At 34.1% G+C, this 18,235-nt stretch overlaps 2 protein-coding genes across 4 annotated transcripts; one reads left to right on the forward strand and one right to left on the reverse strand.

Moving 5' to 3' along the window:
* Nucleotides 1-251: 251 nt before the first annotated feature.
* Nucleotides 252-13,388, forward strand: LOC123549106 (nuclear apoptosis-inducing factor 1-like). Of its 3 annotated transcripts, none has more exons than XM_053534198.1 (8): nt 252-621; nt 2,704-2,770; nt 4,784-4,882; nt 5,167-5,245; nt 5,841-5,891; nt 7,922-7,990; nt 10,209-10,286; nt 10,695-13,388. In XM_053534198.1, exons 1-8 carry the CDS (start codon nt 464-466, stop codon nt 10,865-10,867), a joined length of 774 nt encoding a protein of 257 aa, XP_053390173.1. In that variant the 5' UTR covers nt 252-463; the 3' UTR covers nt 10,868-13,388. The 3 variants fall into 3 exon arrangements, with proteins under 3 accessions (XP_053390173.1, XP_053390174.1, XP_053390175.1); XM_053534199.1 differs by having other exon boundaries at nt 5,167-5,236; XM_053534200.1 differs by lacking the exon at nt 7,922-7,990.
* A 613-nt stretch (nt 13,389-14,001) lies between these two features.
* LOC123549105 (putative nuclease HARBI1) lies at nt 14,002-17,839 on the reverse strand. Its single transcript, XM_053534201.1, has 6 exons — nt 17,749-17,839; nt 17,247-17,349; nt 16,524-16,609; nt 16,147-16,219; nt 15,654-15,835; nt 14,002-14,307 (listed from the first exon to the last, which is right to left on the reverse strand). Exons 3-6 carry the CDS (start codon nt 16,550-16,552, stop codon nt 14,280-14,282), a joined length of 312 nt encoding a protein of 103 aa, XP_053390176.1. The 5' UTR covers nt 16,553-16,609; nt 17,247-17,349; nt 17,749-17,839; the 3' UTR covers nt 14,002-14,279.
* Nucleotides 17,840-18,235: the final 396 nt, after the last annotated feature.

Below are 18,235 nucleotides of genomic sequence, written 5' to 3' on the forward strand. Positions count from 1 at the left end.
TAATAGCAGACTCGGTTTTAATCTGTTTGTGAGAGGTAACAAAATGTGCAACACCTAACACTCCCTAGTACCTGCCTAAATGGAACTCTTGTTACACAACTTTGAATAGACACCAACTCCAAGGAAGAACACAGAAATACCATCCAGAGTTTGAGCACTCGCTGTGAATGGAAATGTTCTACTCAACAACATTACTTGGGAATATACGGGCGAGTTTTAAAGAAAGTATTCTAACTAGCTATTTTTGTCTGTCTTCTGGGGGCCGTTTTATCAAAGTGTCGCAGATAACGACAAAAATTGGTCGCAGACGTTATTCTGCGACTTTGTCTTACGACCGTTTTACTAAAGGTGTCGTAGGATCGATGTCGCTACAATGTCGCAGTCTTTGTCGTAGACAATAAATCACGCGAGTCACAGTCTGTGTATACATTTCCGGTGACGTCAAATTGTTGTCTATCACAAAATGTCAGACGATAAGGTCACTAAAAAATCGAAGTGGAGCGAAGGGGAGGTTATTTTGTTGGTGGAGGAGGTTACTGGGAATGAGAAATTGGGGAGAAAGTTTAGCCCGGACAACACAGCAGTTGATAGGACCAGGTTTTGGTCTGAAACTACTAAAAAGTGAGTATCGGAAATGGTTGTTTAACCCCGCCCACCCAAGTGTTTATAAACAAACAAACGTGGTTGAAGCGCTTTTAACTCCTTGATAATATAATCCTTTCATACGATTAAAAGATTTTTTTACTTGAAAACATGGTCCGAATTGTCCCTAGTCAAAATAGTTCGACGTTCAGATTGTTTATTCTAGGGCAATCTAAACATCAAAACCGTGAAGGACCAAAATAATGGAAGTTAAATCACAGTATAGTAGTCGCAACTTGACCGCGATGGTTGACCTTAGGCTGATTATTCATATCGATTACTTCATTATAGTAATCAAGGGTGCTTAGTGTAGCCGTGTATATTTATATTGAATTAGTTTGTATACATTGCAGTATCAAAATACATATACTTACATTTGATCAGTTAAAACTTTCCAATACACTAATTTTTATCTACATAAATTTATATTTCCTTTTTCTCGCGCAGCTCGTGTTTTACGTACGCTCCTTTTCAATAATAGGTTGTGCCTCATTATGTTTTATAATGCAAAGGTCAACCATCGGGGTCAAGTTGCGTCCACTATACACAGTCGTGCAAACAGGTAAAGTTATTGGTTTTATATATAGGTGTAAACACACAGGAAACGCTGATCGTGTACAGTACACACAAAGTTTAAATCACCAGAAAATGTGGAAGTTTGAATATTATTTGATAATGTTAACATATCAGTAGATTAATGAGGAATTGAATCCCCTGGTAAGCAGTCTAACATGTATATTATTAGTGTATCTATAGTATCAGTAGATCTATTAATTATTATTCAGATCAATATAAAAAATCTAAGCATTGCTCTAAACCTGCAGTATACTTTATACATGATTGAGTATTTTATGGGCTAGCCTAAAACATATAAATATTTTTATCATTGCTGGCTGACCACAAAGGCATCCAAATTTGTTAAGGTTCATGAAAATTGACACCTTTTAGTTTTAATTGGATTGCTTTCTTAACCAAAAAATCACAGTTTGGAGCCTGTATGGCCAAAATCATATCTGGCTAGTATAATTCTATGTGAATGCAGCTGCTGCCAGGATGTGAAACTTAGTCTCCGGTGAAAACCTATTAGAAAGTTTTAATTTTTTTTAATTAATTACATTTTAAAGTAATTGACACCAGGTCTGTTAGAAACATGAATTTCTTTATATAATTACAACAATTATTTGTTGTCGTTATATAATTACAACAAGATTGGCAGGTGTATATATTATATTGAAACTAAGCCTTCAGCAGAGTAAAAAATCTAAAGTCCTTAATGACTTTAAAAATAGCTAAAGGAAATAGTCAGCTTACTTCTGAATTCTTGGACAGTTGCTTCTGACTAAGGTTGGAAATTTTTGCAATATGAAAGAAACAAAGAAATACACCAAAGTCAGAAAAAAATGATTATACTGTAAATATGTAATAATTGTTAAATTTAAAAAACACAGTGTAGTAAAATAATAAGCAGTGAGTGGAAGCTTATTTACTTCAGCTGTGGCAATTCAAGATCCATGCAGCCTGACCATAATCTGCACTGTCTGCATGCTGTTCAGTTTTTAATTATCCCAAAAACTATAAATGGTACTGTCCTAATTGGAAGATAAAGCAGGCCATTTTATAAATACATAGCAGGGTAGAGAACAAAATAACCATCTCAAAGTTTAATTAATGTTTCTTTTCTTTTCTTTTTTCAAGCTATAGCTGTTAATTCTTATTTTAGTTCAGAGTTTATATTTTCTAATTAATATGAATTAAAATGTAGTGTCTGAATAAAAGTGTTCATTTTGTATATAAACTTTGACTTTTAAATAAAAGATTTGTCACAAAATTTCAACCTTTGTAATCTTTCCTTTTTTATGTAATAGTGACAAATGCAAGTCTATTTTAGAGATATTCCTAGGGACATGGCTGTAAGATATTGGATGTAGGATATAGGCTGGCTGCATTCACAATCTTTAAGATAAAGAAATGTAATATCATAGTCTATGAGCTTGTCTGATGACAATAATAATGAAACAATTTCTGTATTACTTTAAACAATAATCTGGTATTAACTTTCAGAATCAATGCTGTTGGAGGAAAGGAGAGGAATGTAAAGCAGGTAGAGAAGAAATGGAGAGATCTTAAGGTCAGTGGATCTGTTAGTATTCTAGTGTTTAGAAAATACACAGATTTTATTGTTGGTGATTATAGAATAAATATAATATTATTCCTGTAACTGAGATAAATCATTTAAAGCACGAGAGTCATCTTACACCCTTACACCTTTTCCAGCACCGTTAAAAATACCAGAAATCCCCGTCTGGTATGCAAGAAAACACTGTTTTATAAGACTGAAATGATTTTTTTTCGACTGCCTTTATTTTGCCACAGTCTACAGGCCCGTGTGCAGGATTTGTTTGCTGGGGGGGGCCCAAGCTGGGGTGGGTTCGGGAGGGGTATCCCCTCCCGATTGCGAAAATTTTTTAATATGGCACATGAATAGATGCATTTTCCTGCTACCTGAAACACCTTTAAGGATGCATGAATGTATCATATATTTAAGGAAAAGTCTACTTTTTAATCATTTCATCAAGCCTTTTTCAATGTATGTATGCAGTCACAGTGTCACATGATGGACTTATTTTTCTGTATGATACCCAGTTGAAAAAAATGTTGAAGTTTTAAGATGATTATTAAGAAGACTAGCTCCTAGACTATGATATTTATTTTCACATTTTTATGATTTCATGTAGTGAACTGAGCCAATATTACAATTTTAACATCAGTCCTCTTAGAAAATCTCTAGAATAGACTGGCTTTTGTCTCTATGAAAATAAAAAAGAAAAAAAAACAGAAATATCGTAATTATCAGTCTAGTGGCTAGCCTAATTATTAAGGGTATCCTATTTGCAAAATGGCCAAATGTTTTTAGATTTCCAACAAAACAAACAAAGTATTATGACAATTACTATTTACATCATAGATTTCAAATGACAATGAACTCTTAACTGTACCAAAGTCTATAAAAATAAATAGATGTGTATTTTATACTTGTTTGACTGTACAAACTATAACATCACAGCACATATTAAATGAATATTTTTATGTATAAAACTCCTCATAAGTAACGAGTTTTAGATGCGTTTTGTGAGATTTACTGAAAAATTACTTTTAAAACTATGGGAGTTTTTAAGTAAGGTTATTGGACCCAAAAGAGTAAAATTGATACAGCAGTTTCAAATTCATAATTGTTGTAAAATAAAAAGATAGGATAAATATCTTTCAATTTAATAAATTTGGGGAATGTGCCTTAATGTAGAAACAAAATACAACCATCATAATATTTCAATTTTCAGATTCATTTTAATATTTACTTAACAAAACCAACAATGTTCTGATCATTTTATAACACTTCCAAAGAGTAAAAAACATAATAGTTTCTCCACTACCCAATCAAGTACCATCAATGAAGCATGCACAGATAAACTTTTACCTGTGACATGCCTGGGGCTAATTTCCACTACGGGACACGGTTTTATGGCTCTTTAGCCTGTGTATTGCTGTCAAATCAAGCCAGTTGCCCTGGTGTATAAATTTGTTAATTGAGGGGCCCATAGTAATAAAAATCGTAACTAGGCAGCCAGCTGGGGGGGGGGCCAGGGCCCCCTGGCCCCCCACCTGGACACGTGCCTGGTCTATGTACTGTGAAATGATTTTTTTTCGACTGCCTTTATTTTGCCACAGTCTATGTACTGTTCATTTGGAGAAAAAAATGAAGTGAAATAGATGAAATACTATTATTATGTCTGCCCTGATGATTATAATATGAAACCGGTAGGTAGACAAAAGTATTATATATACAGAGGAAACCCATTGGATGTTTTTTTCTTTTCTGTATACAAATAAATAATTCCAATTGCAATTTTTTCATAAATAATTTTTAAAATGTTTTTAATTTTCAGTTATGTAACAATGTGTCAATACTGGGTAATAGTATTATATATTTCTTTGTTTCAAATAGTATTAAATATTTTTGTTTCAATGAAGACAGTATAAACTTGTTTTAGTTTAAACATTACTCAGCTTGTAATATAAAATTAACCTAGTATTACTAAATTGTAATTAATTGTAATTATGTAGCTGTGCAATTTTCTTGTAGAGCCAAACAAAATCAAGGGAAGTGAAGAGGCGGACAGAGGCCAAGAAGACAGGTGGGGGAGTAAGCGAAGCGCCATGTCTGTCATCTTTGGAAGAGAAGGTAATTCATCAAAACAAAAAATTTCCTGAGTCTAAATACTTTTGTCAAGTTTTGCAATATATTGCTATATGTTTGTATTGTCTACAGGTCTGATCTATCAGTTCCATTGGTCAAACACACACACTTTTTATCAATTAACATAATATCTTGCTTCATTTTTTGAACCATTTATTTTCCCCAGTAGGTTTCAGAGTTGCAAAAATTTGTTAATTCCATTTCAATGTACTCCTTAGATATCTTTTTTTTTGTGTCATGATAATACAAATTTTATTATATATTTTCAGATACTTGGTACTCTACCATCTTGTTCTTTGGATGGAATTCCTGGTGGGAAAGATTCGAGTCTTGATTCCAGTATGCATGGTATTTGAATTACTAATAAGATTTATTTTGTACCCCCATAGTGGGCATTTAGAGTTGCTTTCTGTCCATATTGAAAAGTGACATGTGGCATGCATTAGCTACCCTTAACTTAAAACGTTCAAGAGTTGCCAAACCTCATACAAATGTTAAATGAGAATTAAGAGATGTTGTGCACATAGGTACAGAATTGCCCAGTGTGCCAAGTAGACTTGAAGTAGGGTCTACCAGTTTAAGTTTGAAACTCAAGAGAATTGGTCAGAATATTTGTCTTTATGACCTCTAGGTCGGGTATGAATCTAGGTAATGTGGGATCAAAAAGAAGGGTCAGTCATTCAGATCACAAAGGAAAAGCCTGTTTACACTCCAAAGGCCATATTAATTTTTATCTTAATACAGTACTGTTCAAAAGGGATGTATGCATTGTTTGTTAAAAAGGGATGCATGCACAATGTTTTTTCATAAAAAAACGTTTACTTAAAAAAATATGATTAAAGAAATTTGCATAAATCATTGAAGTTTTATTTTTTAAACTTAAAAGTTTTTTACATTGCACAATCATTAATTATGTTAATGCCCCTGTTCATGCCTATTTCAGATGACAGTAATTCCGAGACAAATTTGAATGAGATTTTACAGACAAGATCAGGTCAGTTTATAGGTATACTGTAAATCTAAAATATTGGCATATGTCTATAAATCTACAGATATTGCAAATAATTAAATAATGTCAGGATTTATTGCAAATTCTATACTGTTCTAAAACTTGCACAAATCTCATAATTAAATTTAGTACAAAACAGTTCTACAGCTGACAGTACATGTAAGCAGTATTCTTAGGCATAAAAATATTTTGTTTCCCAGAGTATCCAGACCCTAAATGAATTTATGACACTGGAGATTTTGCTTTCAACTGTGTAATTATTTCCAAAAAAGTCAGATAGTCATGCACCTGATAAAAAAGTCAAATCTAACTTCCCTGTTTGTTTAGCATGTAAACAGAAACAAAGGATTTTTAGACCTTCAAAGTGGTTATATACAACAAGCATTTATAATTGCAGACAGAGTATAAATTACTTTTAGCTAATTTGTCATATCTTGACAAGGTGAGGTTTGTGAAAGCTAGATGTTCGTCATCCATTGTGTGTCAACAATTTGTAAAGAAAATCTTCTTATTCTTCAGAACCTCTTGGCAGATTTACACCAAACTGCATAGGAATGATACTTGGATGGTTCCTTTTCAAAATTGCCTAACAAATTTAATTACATACAACACTTTAGTTGCCATGGCAACCAGAAGGAAATCTTCTAAAATCTTTTCAAAAGCTGTAAGCTGGATTTCAAAAACATTTTGTAGAAATAATTTCTGAATGACCCTCTACCAAACTTGCTAAAGCCATTCTGTCTCAGTGGAAAAAAAAGCTGGCTAAACCTATATAGTACATTTCAAAAATTTTCTCCAAAACCACTGGGCCGATTTACACTAAACTTCACAGAAATGATCCTTGGTTGCCCCCTATCAAAATTGCCAGAATAATTGATGGAAAAACTTTAAACACTGTTCTCGTCCAAAACCACAATAGCTAAGTGATTTGATATTTGGTTTGTTGTATCATCTAATGGTCATCTACCAAGCTAGTTAAAGTTATCACCCTAGGGTCAAATATGCTCCAGTCCTTGGGGGTTATATGGTTTAAATGGACTTATATACACTTGGAAAATCGTATTGTCCAAAACCACAGGGCTTAGGGGTTTGATCTTTTTTATGTAACATCATCCAGTGGTCCTCTACTGAGATTTTTCAGATTATCCCCTAGGGTTAGATAATGGCCCACCCCAGCGGTCACATAGTTTATTATAGACTTATACAGGGAAAATTTTTTAAGATGTTCCTGGCCAAAATTATAGGTCATTGGGCTTTGATATTTGGTATGTAGCACCATCAAATAGTCCTCTACCAAGTGTGTTCAAAGTATCAGCTAGGGTCTCAAGGGGTCATATGGTTAATATAGACTTATTATAGGGGAAAACTTGGAACATCTTGTCCAAAACCACAGGGTATTGAGCTTTGATAATTGGTATGTAGCATCAACTATTGGTCCTTTACCAAGTTTTTTTTTCAATTTATCCCCCTAGGGTTAAATATTGCCAGGTTGGGTACCATGGTTTAATTAGAGTTGTTTAGAAAAAAAATTTCTTGCCTGAAACCACAAGACTTAGGCCTTAGATGTTTTGTATGTAGCATTGCTTAGTGGTCCTCTACACTGAAATTATACAAATTATGCCCCTTAGTTGAAAAGAGGCACGAACCAGGGTAACTCAAGTTTTACATAGACTTATGAAGAAAAAATAGAATAAAAAATATCGTGTCTGAAAGTTCAAGACCTAGACCTTTGGTATTTGGTATATATTATTGCAAAGTTGATTTCTAGTAAGATTGTTTGAATTATGCCCATGGGTTGAAAAGAAGCCTCAACCTAACCTTCTTCCTTGTTTTTAAAACACAGCCTTGAAATTTTGGTGACATGTACAGTTTTGCACACTGATTTTAATGAGACTTTCAGTGACCATTTATTCAATGTATTGACCTACTTTCTTACATTTGGTACATGTAGCTCATATTACCAAAGTGAGCGATTCATTATGACCCTCTTGTATTGTGTTTAATGTATTTTGTAGATGGAGAAAGAATGTTCCATCAAAAGGTACAGGAAACTATTTCAGTGAAAGCTGCTGAAAAAGCTAAAGGTATGTTATATAAATGCAGTGTTTAACTCTTACTTTATGGTTATTTTTGGTTGACTCAACTTGGAATGAAGCTAGCATCACTTGTGAGAACCTGATTCTACTGCTCAGTTAGTTTGGTTTATCCTGCTCAGTAGTAACACACACTCAAATTGCTGAATTTATTTTTGATGGTCACTCTTGTTCAGCTTGAAATTAAATGTGTTCAATTTTTGCATTTTTAGCTCACCTGTCACATAGTGACAAGGTGAGCTTTTGTGATCACCCTTCGTCAGTCTGTCCGTGTGTCCGTCCGTCAACAATTTCTTGTCTGCACGATAGTGGTTTCATTTATGATTTTATTTTAACCAAACTTGCACACAACTTGTATCACCATAAGATCTCGGTTCCTTTCTTGAACTGGCCAGATCCCGTTATGGGTTCCAGAGTTATGGCCCCTGAAAGGGCAAAAATTAGCTATTTTGACCTTGTCTGCATAATAGCAGCTTCATTTATGATTTGATTTTTACCAAACTGGCACACAACTTGTATCACCATAAGATCTTGGTTCCTTTCTTGAACTGGCCAGATTCCATTATGGGTTCCAGAGTTATGGCCCCTGAAAGGTCCAGAATTAGCTATTTTGACCTTGTCTGCACAATAGCAGCTTCATTTATGATTTGATTTTAACCAAACTTGCACACAACTTGTATCACCACAAGATCTTGGTTCCTTTCTTGAACTGGCGAGATTCCATTACGGGTTCCAGAGTTATGGCCCCTGAAAGGGCCAGAATTAGCAATTTTGACATTGTCTGCACAATAGCAGCTTCATTTATGATTTGAATTTAATCAAACTTGCACAAAACTTGTGTCACCATAAGATCTTGATTCCTTAGTTGAACCGGCCAGATCCCATAATGGGTTCCAGAGTTATGGCCCCTGAAAGGGCCAAAATTAGCTATTTTGACCTTGTCTGCAAAATAGCAGCTTCATTTATGATTCGATTTTAACCAAACTTGCACACAACTTGTATCACCACAAGATCTTGGTTCCTTTATTGAACTGGCCAGATTTCTTCATGGGTTCCAGAGTTATGGCCCCTTAAAGGTCCAAAATTGCCTATTTTGGCTTTTGCAGCCATATAGAGACTTCATTTATGGTGTTGTTTGATACAAACTTCCAAAACAACTTCAACAACAATAATTCTTGGATTTCATGACAAATCAGATCCAAGCGTAGGTTCAGAGTTATTTTATATCTGATTACCTCCCCTGATTGTAATCAAAATGGATTTATATCAATAAGTACTTATAGGACTTATTTGAAATTTCATTATTGTCATTAGTTGGACTGAGCCAATCAGGGTAGATAACTATGGACTGATTTTATGTCAAATTACCTCCCTTTATTTCAAATTAAAATGGGTATATCTCCATAACTAATAAAGATACTGATCTGAAATTTCATTTATGTCAACAGATTTATTTGGCAGATCCTTCTTTTGTTCACTTACAATAATTTTTTTTGTTTTTAATTACTTTCCTTTTACGTTACTATAAATAGCTTATATTTAGTAACTTTTTTATTATTGGCCATAGGGAAAAACCGAGACCACTTTTCTGTGGTACAGCATGGATGGTACCTCCAATTTTTAGGTGTATTTTGACAGATCTGTACCTTGTAAGATTTTTTTTTTTTTTTGTTAAATTTCTTCCCTTTGTTGTTCCTGTCCTTTTTCTGAGGACCTTCTTGTCCTCAAGTGCAATGATAACAGGTGAGCGATATAGGGCCATCATGGCCCTCTTGTTTATGCTTTAATACAGGGATATCTAGATATTTAAAAGTGCAATTGCTCTGAAACTTCATTACAGTCTTCAGGGACATGAAACAGTCATGTTGGATAATTAAGAAAGAGAATGCATAAAAGTCAATAGCTCAATGTAAAACCCTTACCCAGCTAAATTCTTACAATGAACTTGTTCATATATCAATTTGGACAGTTCCATTTGATGTTAGAAGGTGTGATTTTAAAGCACAAACTACACAGTTGTGCAGGTATGCTGATCGCAAAGGCAGAATCAATTTAACCCCAATTTGATACAGTTTATGGGATAAATGGTGTTGCCGTTTTATGTAGATTTATATGCCTGATACAGAATTACATAGCAGTTATATTTTGTTCTGTAAACTGAAATTGAACTGGATACATACATCATGTTCCTGTTTTATATGCATTTCAGATTCATCACGTCAACCTGATTTAGCATTTTCGAAGAGTACGGCAGTAACTGGGAAGAGTTTACAGAAGAGAGCAATAAGTAAATTCTCTTTTAAATAATATTTGATATTTTAGAGCTTAAACTTGAGCGATAATGCTAAAAACAATAGACTATCAACTCTAAATTTAACAAATGATCAAGTAAATTTTAAGTCCACTAGTTACCAGTCATAGACATGGAAGATACTTTTTGCATTCCTTTTTACAAGTCTATCGATAATTTCACGTCAGTTCTGTAACTAGTGTGGTAATCTGTAAGAACAGTGTAATCTATATCCTTGTAATGTATCTTGCTCAGCATTCTGGTCACTGCCACTGAGGTGGCATTTCTGACTGCAGAACATTTTGTTATAGTGCTGAAGTATTCACAAAGAATTACTTATCAACACCAGTGACATGCCCATGATCCTGTGTAATTGTTCTTTGCATTTCTTTTATTGCTTTTTAGGTGGAACTGAGGAATTTATTTACAAGATGGAGGAGAAGAAAGTGGCGGAGTTACAGTTAATTAACAAAACGCTCTCCAGCATTGACAGCAGTTTGAAAGAACTTGTTGCAATAAAAAAAAAGAAATTAGAAACTGAGATTGAGAGCAACTTTTTGCACCAGTTTGAATTTTAAACATTGATAAATCTTTAATACTTTCAAATCAAAGGAAAAGCTTGTTAACACTAGATATCACAATTTTGGCCCAATCTTAATGAAACTTGCTTAGAATTTTACCTAGAGCCATCTTGGCCCTCTTATTACCCATTTCTTACCCATCCTGGCGTCAGTGTCACTGCTAGGTGAATGTTTTGCATGCAAGTTCAGTTAGCTATCATTGGCATATAGCTTTTAAACTTTCTTTTCTTTTTCTAGGTCTATTATAAAACTGACTGGGTCAAGTTCCATAACTCTGACATGTATTTTGAGCAAATTGTGGCCTTCTTGATTTTTCACTTGCAAGTTACTGTCTCCAGAACTAATGCAGATATTGAAACTTTGCATGTGTTTTCAGGATCATAAAACTAGTCGGCAGCATAAAATTCAATAGCTTTGTCAAGCATTTTGTCTAAATCATGCCCCTTTTTGGAATAGAAAATCCTGGTTAAAGTTTTGCATGCAAGTGCATACAGCTATAACCTTGAGGCATGCAGATTAGAAATTCATTTTTTTTTGCCAACCTCACTGGGTCGAGCCCCTTAGTCTAACATGTATTTTGGGCATATTATGTCCCCATTTGGACTTAGAAAATTCTGGTTTAGATTTTACATGCCAGTTACTACCTGCAGAACAAATGGTGATATTATATTGAAACTTCACATGTTTTAAAAGTATTTGCCAGCATCAAGTACCATAAATCTGACATGCATCTTCATCAAATTGTGTCCCCTTTTAAATTTGAAATTTGTGGTTAAAGTTTTGAAAATAAAGTTTAACATGCAGGTCACTATCTACAAAACTAATGCAGATACTGGATTGAAACATATTTTAACATTTAGGGTAATATTTTCCTGCTTCTTGGACAGTAATTCGAACAGTCAAGCATTCGCTGTCTAACAGACAGCTCTTGTTTATAAAAAAATGTTAGTGGTAGACCTTTTTCATTTTTTAGCTCACCTGAGCACTAAGTGCTCAAGATGAGCTTTTGTAATGTGATCACCCTGTGTCTGTTGTCTGTCGTCATCAACAATTTGACTGTTAACACTCTAGAGGTCACAGTTTTGGCCCAATCTAAATTAAACTTGGATAGAATGTTACCCTCAAATAATCTTGGACAAATTCGATATTGGGTCATCTGGGGTCAAAAACTAGGTCACCTGGTCAAATCAAAGGAAAAGTTTGTTAACACCCTAAAGGTCACAATTTTGGCCCAATTTTAATGAAACTTGGTCACAATGTTACCCTCATTAAAATCTTGGATGAGTTTTATATTGGGTTATCTGGACTCAGAAACTAGGTCACTAAATCAAATCAAAGGAAAGGCTTGTTAACACTCTAGATGTCACAATTTGGGCCTAATCTTAATAAAACTTGGTCAGAATGTTACCGTCAATAAAGTCTAGGACGAGTTTGATATTGGGTTATCAGGGTTAAAAAACTAGGTCACCAGGTCAGATCAAAGGAAAAACTTGTTTACACTGTAGAGGCCACATTTGCGACTGTATCATCATGAAACTTGGTCAGAATGTTAATCTTCCTTATCTATAGGTCAAGTTCAAATCTGGGTCAGGTGGGGTCAAAAACTAGGTCACTAGGTCATTCAAGGGAAAAGCCTGTTAACACTAGAGGCCACATTTATGATGTATCTTCGTGAAACTTATTGAGAATGTTAATCTTGATGACCTTTGGGTCAGGTTTGAATCTTAGTCATGTAGGGTCTAAAACTAGGTCACAGGGTCAAATCAAAGGAAAAGCTTTTTAACACTTTAGAGGCCACATTTATGACTGTATCTTCTTGAAACTTAGTCAGAATGTTAATCTTGATGATCTTTAGGTCAAGTTAGAATCTTTGTCATGTGGGGTCAAAAACTAGGTCTCAGGGTCAAATCAAAGGAAAAGCTTTTTAACACTATAGAGACCACATTTATAACTGGAGTGTAATAAAGCCATTAAATAAAAATGATAATACACTAGTGTAATAAAGCTTTGACGTCGACGTCATTTATAGTATAGGCTATGTCGGTCAAATTGTCTTGTTTATTTAGTAAAAGAAAGTCGATTTTTTGATGTTTCGACAAGAAAGGCTTACATGTGATAAAAAGAATATTACATTTGTGACTTTCCACATTGAATATATTAAACTCGTTCAATAAAATTGATAAAATGCTTGGCATAGCCTCGCATTTTATCATTTTATTCAACTCGTTTAATAAATTCAATATGAAAAGACACTCGTGTAATATTCTATATTAATTTTAATATGATTTAGTGCATTACACAAATCTAATATTACTTTCAGTGGAATATATTGTCTTACAAGCTGTTATTTGTCAAATACACATTAATGTGTATTATTTACATTTGAAATATCAGGACTTTTACACATTTCACTGTAATTTTCCAGAGTTTTATTTTCTTTGTTGTTATAGTAATATGAATAATTTATTGTATAATTTCATAATGATTTAGCTTCAATAAATTTGTTAACTTATCCTAACTGCTGTCAATGTTATTTATCAATCAAACCATTATGAAAAGACACTTGTGTAATATCCTCTATTTGTTCAATTATTCAGAATTATCCGAGAACAAACAGTATTTGGTCATATAGGAAAACTGAGTCTGTATTGACAATAAGTTCTAACTTGGCTTTTATGAATCATTGTTGGAAGTTAAAACGTTTGCTTCATTGATAACTAGGGGAAGTCAAGTCATAGAGATTCTACAGATGACAGGTATAAACCATATACAGTACAAAATGTACCTCTTTATAAGTCTGGCTGGCTTTTAAATACAAGAACTCGTCTAACAGGAAATGCCCCCCTTGGAACAGAAATTATATGCTCACTGTAAGCAAAACGAAAGCTTTACTGTTCTGGCTAAATGTGACCTTGACCTTTTGACCTCTGCTGGTCATGATCAACTTCACTATCAACTTTCATGATCCTAGGCCCAAGTGTTCTTGATTTATCATCTGGAAACTGATTGGTCTACATACCAACAGACAGACTGACAGCCATCTGTAAAAAATATACCACTCCTTCGTTGGGGGGCACAAAAATCAGCTGTTCTTCTGCAGGAAAAAAATGTCATAAAAAAGCAACAATAAATTCCTTGGTCTACATTATTATTTCGGTAAATGCCAAAAATGATGTTGAAAAAACACATTTACAGCAAATCCAAATAAATGATTTCATTGAAATAATCGGACCAGCCGTGACCTTTTCTCCGAGCCAGACCTTGATGGTGGCAGCTGGCATACAGAAATGTCATCACTGGTGTCACTTTCTGCCAAATCTTCATTCAGTGGTATCTGTCAAATCAATACAGAAGTTGTGAAGCCTCACACAAGCTTCTGCGACTTTGCAGCACTTGCTTGGTTTCAACATCAGACATCCCCGGACTTGTGTAAACACCTGAAAAAGTTAACAATGATTTATTCATGGAATAGGGAGGTAGAAAATTTTGGAGAAAGTCATCAAATGTTATACAGTACTAAGCAAATAGTTTTACTGATTTTTTTCAATCTCTGTGGCAAAACAAGTTCTCACCTAGAGATAGCTAACTTACAATGTAAAGTTATCACTCTCAACACTAACTCACAGTAGTGTTAATCAATTGGCTATAGATACATTTGTTTTACTTCTGTGTATTAATGAAACCAACATAGTTGTCAAGTTTGAATATAATCGATTCACAGGTTAGAGATCGAGTCCTGGAAACATGATAATATCAGAGATCACTATTACTATATTACAGACTTATGCTTACTGGAACAGAATAGTAGGAAAGCACTTGTATGTCAAACAAAACTAGAGCTATCACTAAAGGAGATGAGAAATGTACCCCCAGCCCACGCCCCCCCCTCACCCCCCTGCATAATTATGTGGACTGTATGTATACAGATAGTAACAAAAAAGCAAGTGCCATAACTATGCAGAATATTTATCTAAAAGAACAAAACATGCCCCATGCACAACTAGAGTTGGTAATGATCACTTGTGTGAAATTTCATTAAATTGTGTGCGAGGGTTCGAAAGATTAGGCGCGCATAAGATTGCATATGCAGACTGTATGTACATAGTATGTTAACAAAAACAAAGTGCCATAACACTGCAATTTTTGTTCTTGAAAGAACCTAACATGCCCCATGCACAAGTACTGTTGTTACTTATCACTTGTGTGAAGTTTCATTAAATTATGTTAATGGGGATGAGGAGAGATGGTGCGCACAAGACAGTGTCTATGTATATAGTATATAGTATAGTAACAAAAACCAGAGTCCCATAACTCTGCATTTTTTTCTGGAAGAACCTAACATGCCCCATGCACAACTACTGTTGTTACTGATCACTTGTGTGAAGTTTCATTAAATTGTGTTAATGGGGATGAGGAGAGATGGTGCGCACAAGATTGTGTCTACGGACAGACAGACAACCTGAAACCAGTATACACCCCCTTACAACTTTGTTGTCGGGAGCGGGGGTACAATTACTCATATGTACAAATAACATAAGCTTTTTATTTTCTGAAAATTAATATACAATTATTTTAGGAAGTCATATCTTACTACAGTAATATTACATTAAAGCTCAAATCTTAGCAGAAAAGGGTTCAAGGTTTCTTTCTTTAACACTTATCATGATGTTATTGCACTATGCTGACAAGAATAAGAATATAAACAAGAAGCTGCTGAAATTACTTATGTTTCAACCATTTATATGCTATGAACTTACTAGGTATTTACATGTATATATATTACCTGAATCTGGATTTAAGAACCCCAAAAGCCTTTTCTACAACAGAACGGCCAGAACTGTGATGATTGTTAAAGTTTACTTCAGCGACTGATGAAGGATTTAAGATTGGTGTCATAAGATAACTCCTGAGTGGATAACCACTGTCTCCAAGGAGATATCCTAAATCAGCAGACTCCAAAACATCCTGGAAAAAGTACACACATGAAATTAATAATCCTTCCTCTTATAAGCGTGTCAGAGAAAGTTCTACATCTGACTTAATGCCTCTGTTATATAACAAAAATGAAATACTAAATATATTGATGTGTTATGTATATTTTAAAAATGAAAGTATAATTGACACACCAGGCAAAAAGCAGACTGTTACACAAATGGACCAACTTATCTGTTTGTGGAAATGTCTGCCTTGGTACAACAATCTTGTGCAGAATTGAAATACTGCTTATTATAACCATACAAAAAGGTATGATTTGCAATGAATGCCTTTGAAAATACCTTCAATCCACAATTGTTGAAGATGAAAGAATCATGTTGAGATCCAGGCCACCTTGCAACAATATCCAGAAATCTGAAAATTATACATGTAATTGGGTTGGTAATCAAGCACATTTAACTTAATATACCATGAAATGGTAGTAATATGTCTAACAAATAAATATAGACTAGTCAACCAATCAACTAGAGCATTTAATAAAGAGAAATTCTTTAAACTTAAAAGACAGTATTAATAAATTAAAGCATCTTTAACTTAACAATACATTGTAAAAAGTGGGAAAAGTGTAACTAACAATCAACACAGGATAGTTTTAAACATTTGATTACTGGAAATGAAATTAAATGAAATGTAAATGAAACAAATATAATACACATACCTCATATTACTGTCAACAACAGCTTGCATATTTATGGCATGAAACCCCTTCCTACAAACATATGCTGCCTCATTTTCTGCTGGGGCCTGTGTTGGCAAGAAAAAGAAATGCCTTTAATATACATAATGTGGTACAATATTAAATATTATAATTCAATCCTCTTGATGATGGAGACAAATATTTCCAGTTTTGATACCATTGCATATGAATATCAGCCTGTAAATCCATGCAGTTACATTTCAAAAGTATGTTAATACTTTTGAATATTTTCACGATTTTTATTAATAAATAATCATTAATTTACAGAATATTATTCCTATTTTGTGGGACTCACAAAGGACAAGACAAGTCCTTACTTTTTTTGTGAAAATTCTTCCAGAGAGTCTGTCAAATGAACTGATACTAGTAACTGATATACATGTCCACTATGCAATCAGATCAAGATCTTAACTGATTGCTAAAAATATGATTCAAAACTTTTAATTTAATTGCCACTGCCCTGAAATTGATAAGTTCATTGTAAAAATTCAGCAGGGTCAGGTGGAGTTGGTTCTAAAATGCTAGCGCAAGTATAAATTCACACACACACACACACGCACAAACACACGCATAATTAGGACATTTTTTCAATAAAATATACGAAAACCAATTCATACTGTCAATCAAATAAAATTAAAAATTAAGTGCTGAAAAAATTGTTCAATAAAATTGACTGAATGATACCTGTATAGGAATAAGCGTTCCGTCAATTGCTCCTATGACATTTGGCAACCCGCATTTGTTGTAGAAACTGTACTTTGTACAATTCAGGCTTTCCAAGGGAAATCTACAAAACAAAAAAAAACGTACAATTACCTATACAAGTTTATCAGCTTCGAAATGTTGTCATGTTAATTTCTACAAACAATTGTTTGTTATTGTTATACAAAAGCCTAGCTCTTTACCAAAACTAGTATAACCTTGAACTGTGCTTGCTGAAATATCTCATTATGTTGACATAATTTCAAGTAAAATTCAGTTGAAATCAGTCACAAGGTTTAGAAAAGGTTGTGTTGTAACACAAATTTAGACAGCCACTGATAAACTGCTCAGCATCTAAATGTCCAAGTAAGTGGGCAGACACAAGCAAAACACATCTGTACAGTCTGATCATGATCTGCAACATGAAACTCCCTATGAATTGTAAATGCTGCTGCCTAAATTGAAAGATGAGAAGGTTTAATACCTTATGGTGTCTAATTTGTCATTAATAGCTGTGACAACTGACTCGACTGCATGGCAGACAAATACTCCTGCTTACACCATGAAGGTCTGCTACCTCCGATAGAAGCTACCTTTAGCCAGGTATCTCAGTGTAACAAGACCTGAAATATAAATTATTTTGCAATCATGTATATGACACTGGCAAGAGTAAATAACGGCATTACAACATAATTTACAGAGCTGCATATGTATATACTGCCTCTAGAGCATAGTGGTAAAGTGTATGCCTTGAATGTTGGAGGTCTGGGGTTCGATACCCGGCTATGTCATACCAAAGGCGTGAAAAAAGGTACTGGTAGCTACCTTGCTCGGCACTCAGCATGAAAGGGTTACTACAGGAGGTAAAATAAGCACAGATAAGTACTGTTACTGGATACCAGGTTTGTTGCACAAGAGCTTTGTAGCTTGTGTTGCATTCTACTGTATGGGATGATAAAAAAGCCTGCAGC

The sequence above is a fragment of the Mercenaria mercenaria genome, unplaced genomic scaffold, assembly GCF_021730395.1.
Source record: "Mercenaria mercenaria strain notata unplaced genomic scaffold, MADL_Memer_1 contig_3459, whole genome shotgun sequence".
Taxonomy (NCBI): Eukaryota; Metazoa; Mollusca; class Bivalvia; order Venerida; family Veneridae; genus Mercenaria; species Mercenaria mercenaria.

Bases quoted from the DNA above. Each gene is read 5' to 3' on its own strand.
- LOC123549106 (XM_053534198.1), top strand. From the start codon at position 464: ATGTCAGACGATAAGGTCACTAAAAAATCGAAGTGGAGCGAAGGGGAG. The intron at 5,246-5,840 runs GTATTTGAATTA...TGCCTATTTCAG, and splicing joins TCTTGATTCCAGTATGCATG to ATGACAGTAATTCCGAGACA. The intron at 10,287-10,694 runs GTAAATTCTCTT...ATTGCTTTTTAG, and splicing joins TTTACAGAAGAGAGCAATAA to GTGGAACTGAGGAATTTATT.
- LOC123549105 (XM_053534201.1), bottom strand. From the start codon at position 16,552: ATGCAAGCTGTTGTTGACAGTAATATGAG. The intron at 16,220-16,523 runs GTATGTGTATTA...TATAATTTTCAG, and splicing joins GTTGTTGACAGTAATATGAG to ATTTCTGGATATTGTTGCAA. The intron at 15,836-16,146 runs GTATTTTCAAAG...TACTTTTTCCAG, and splicing joins TCAACAATTGTGGATTGAAG to GATGTTTTGGAGTCTGCTGA.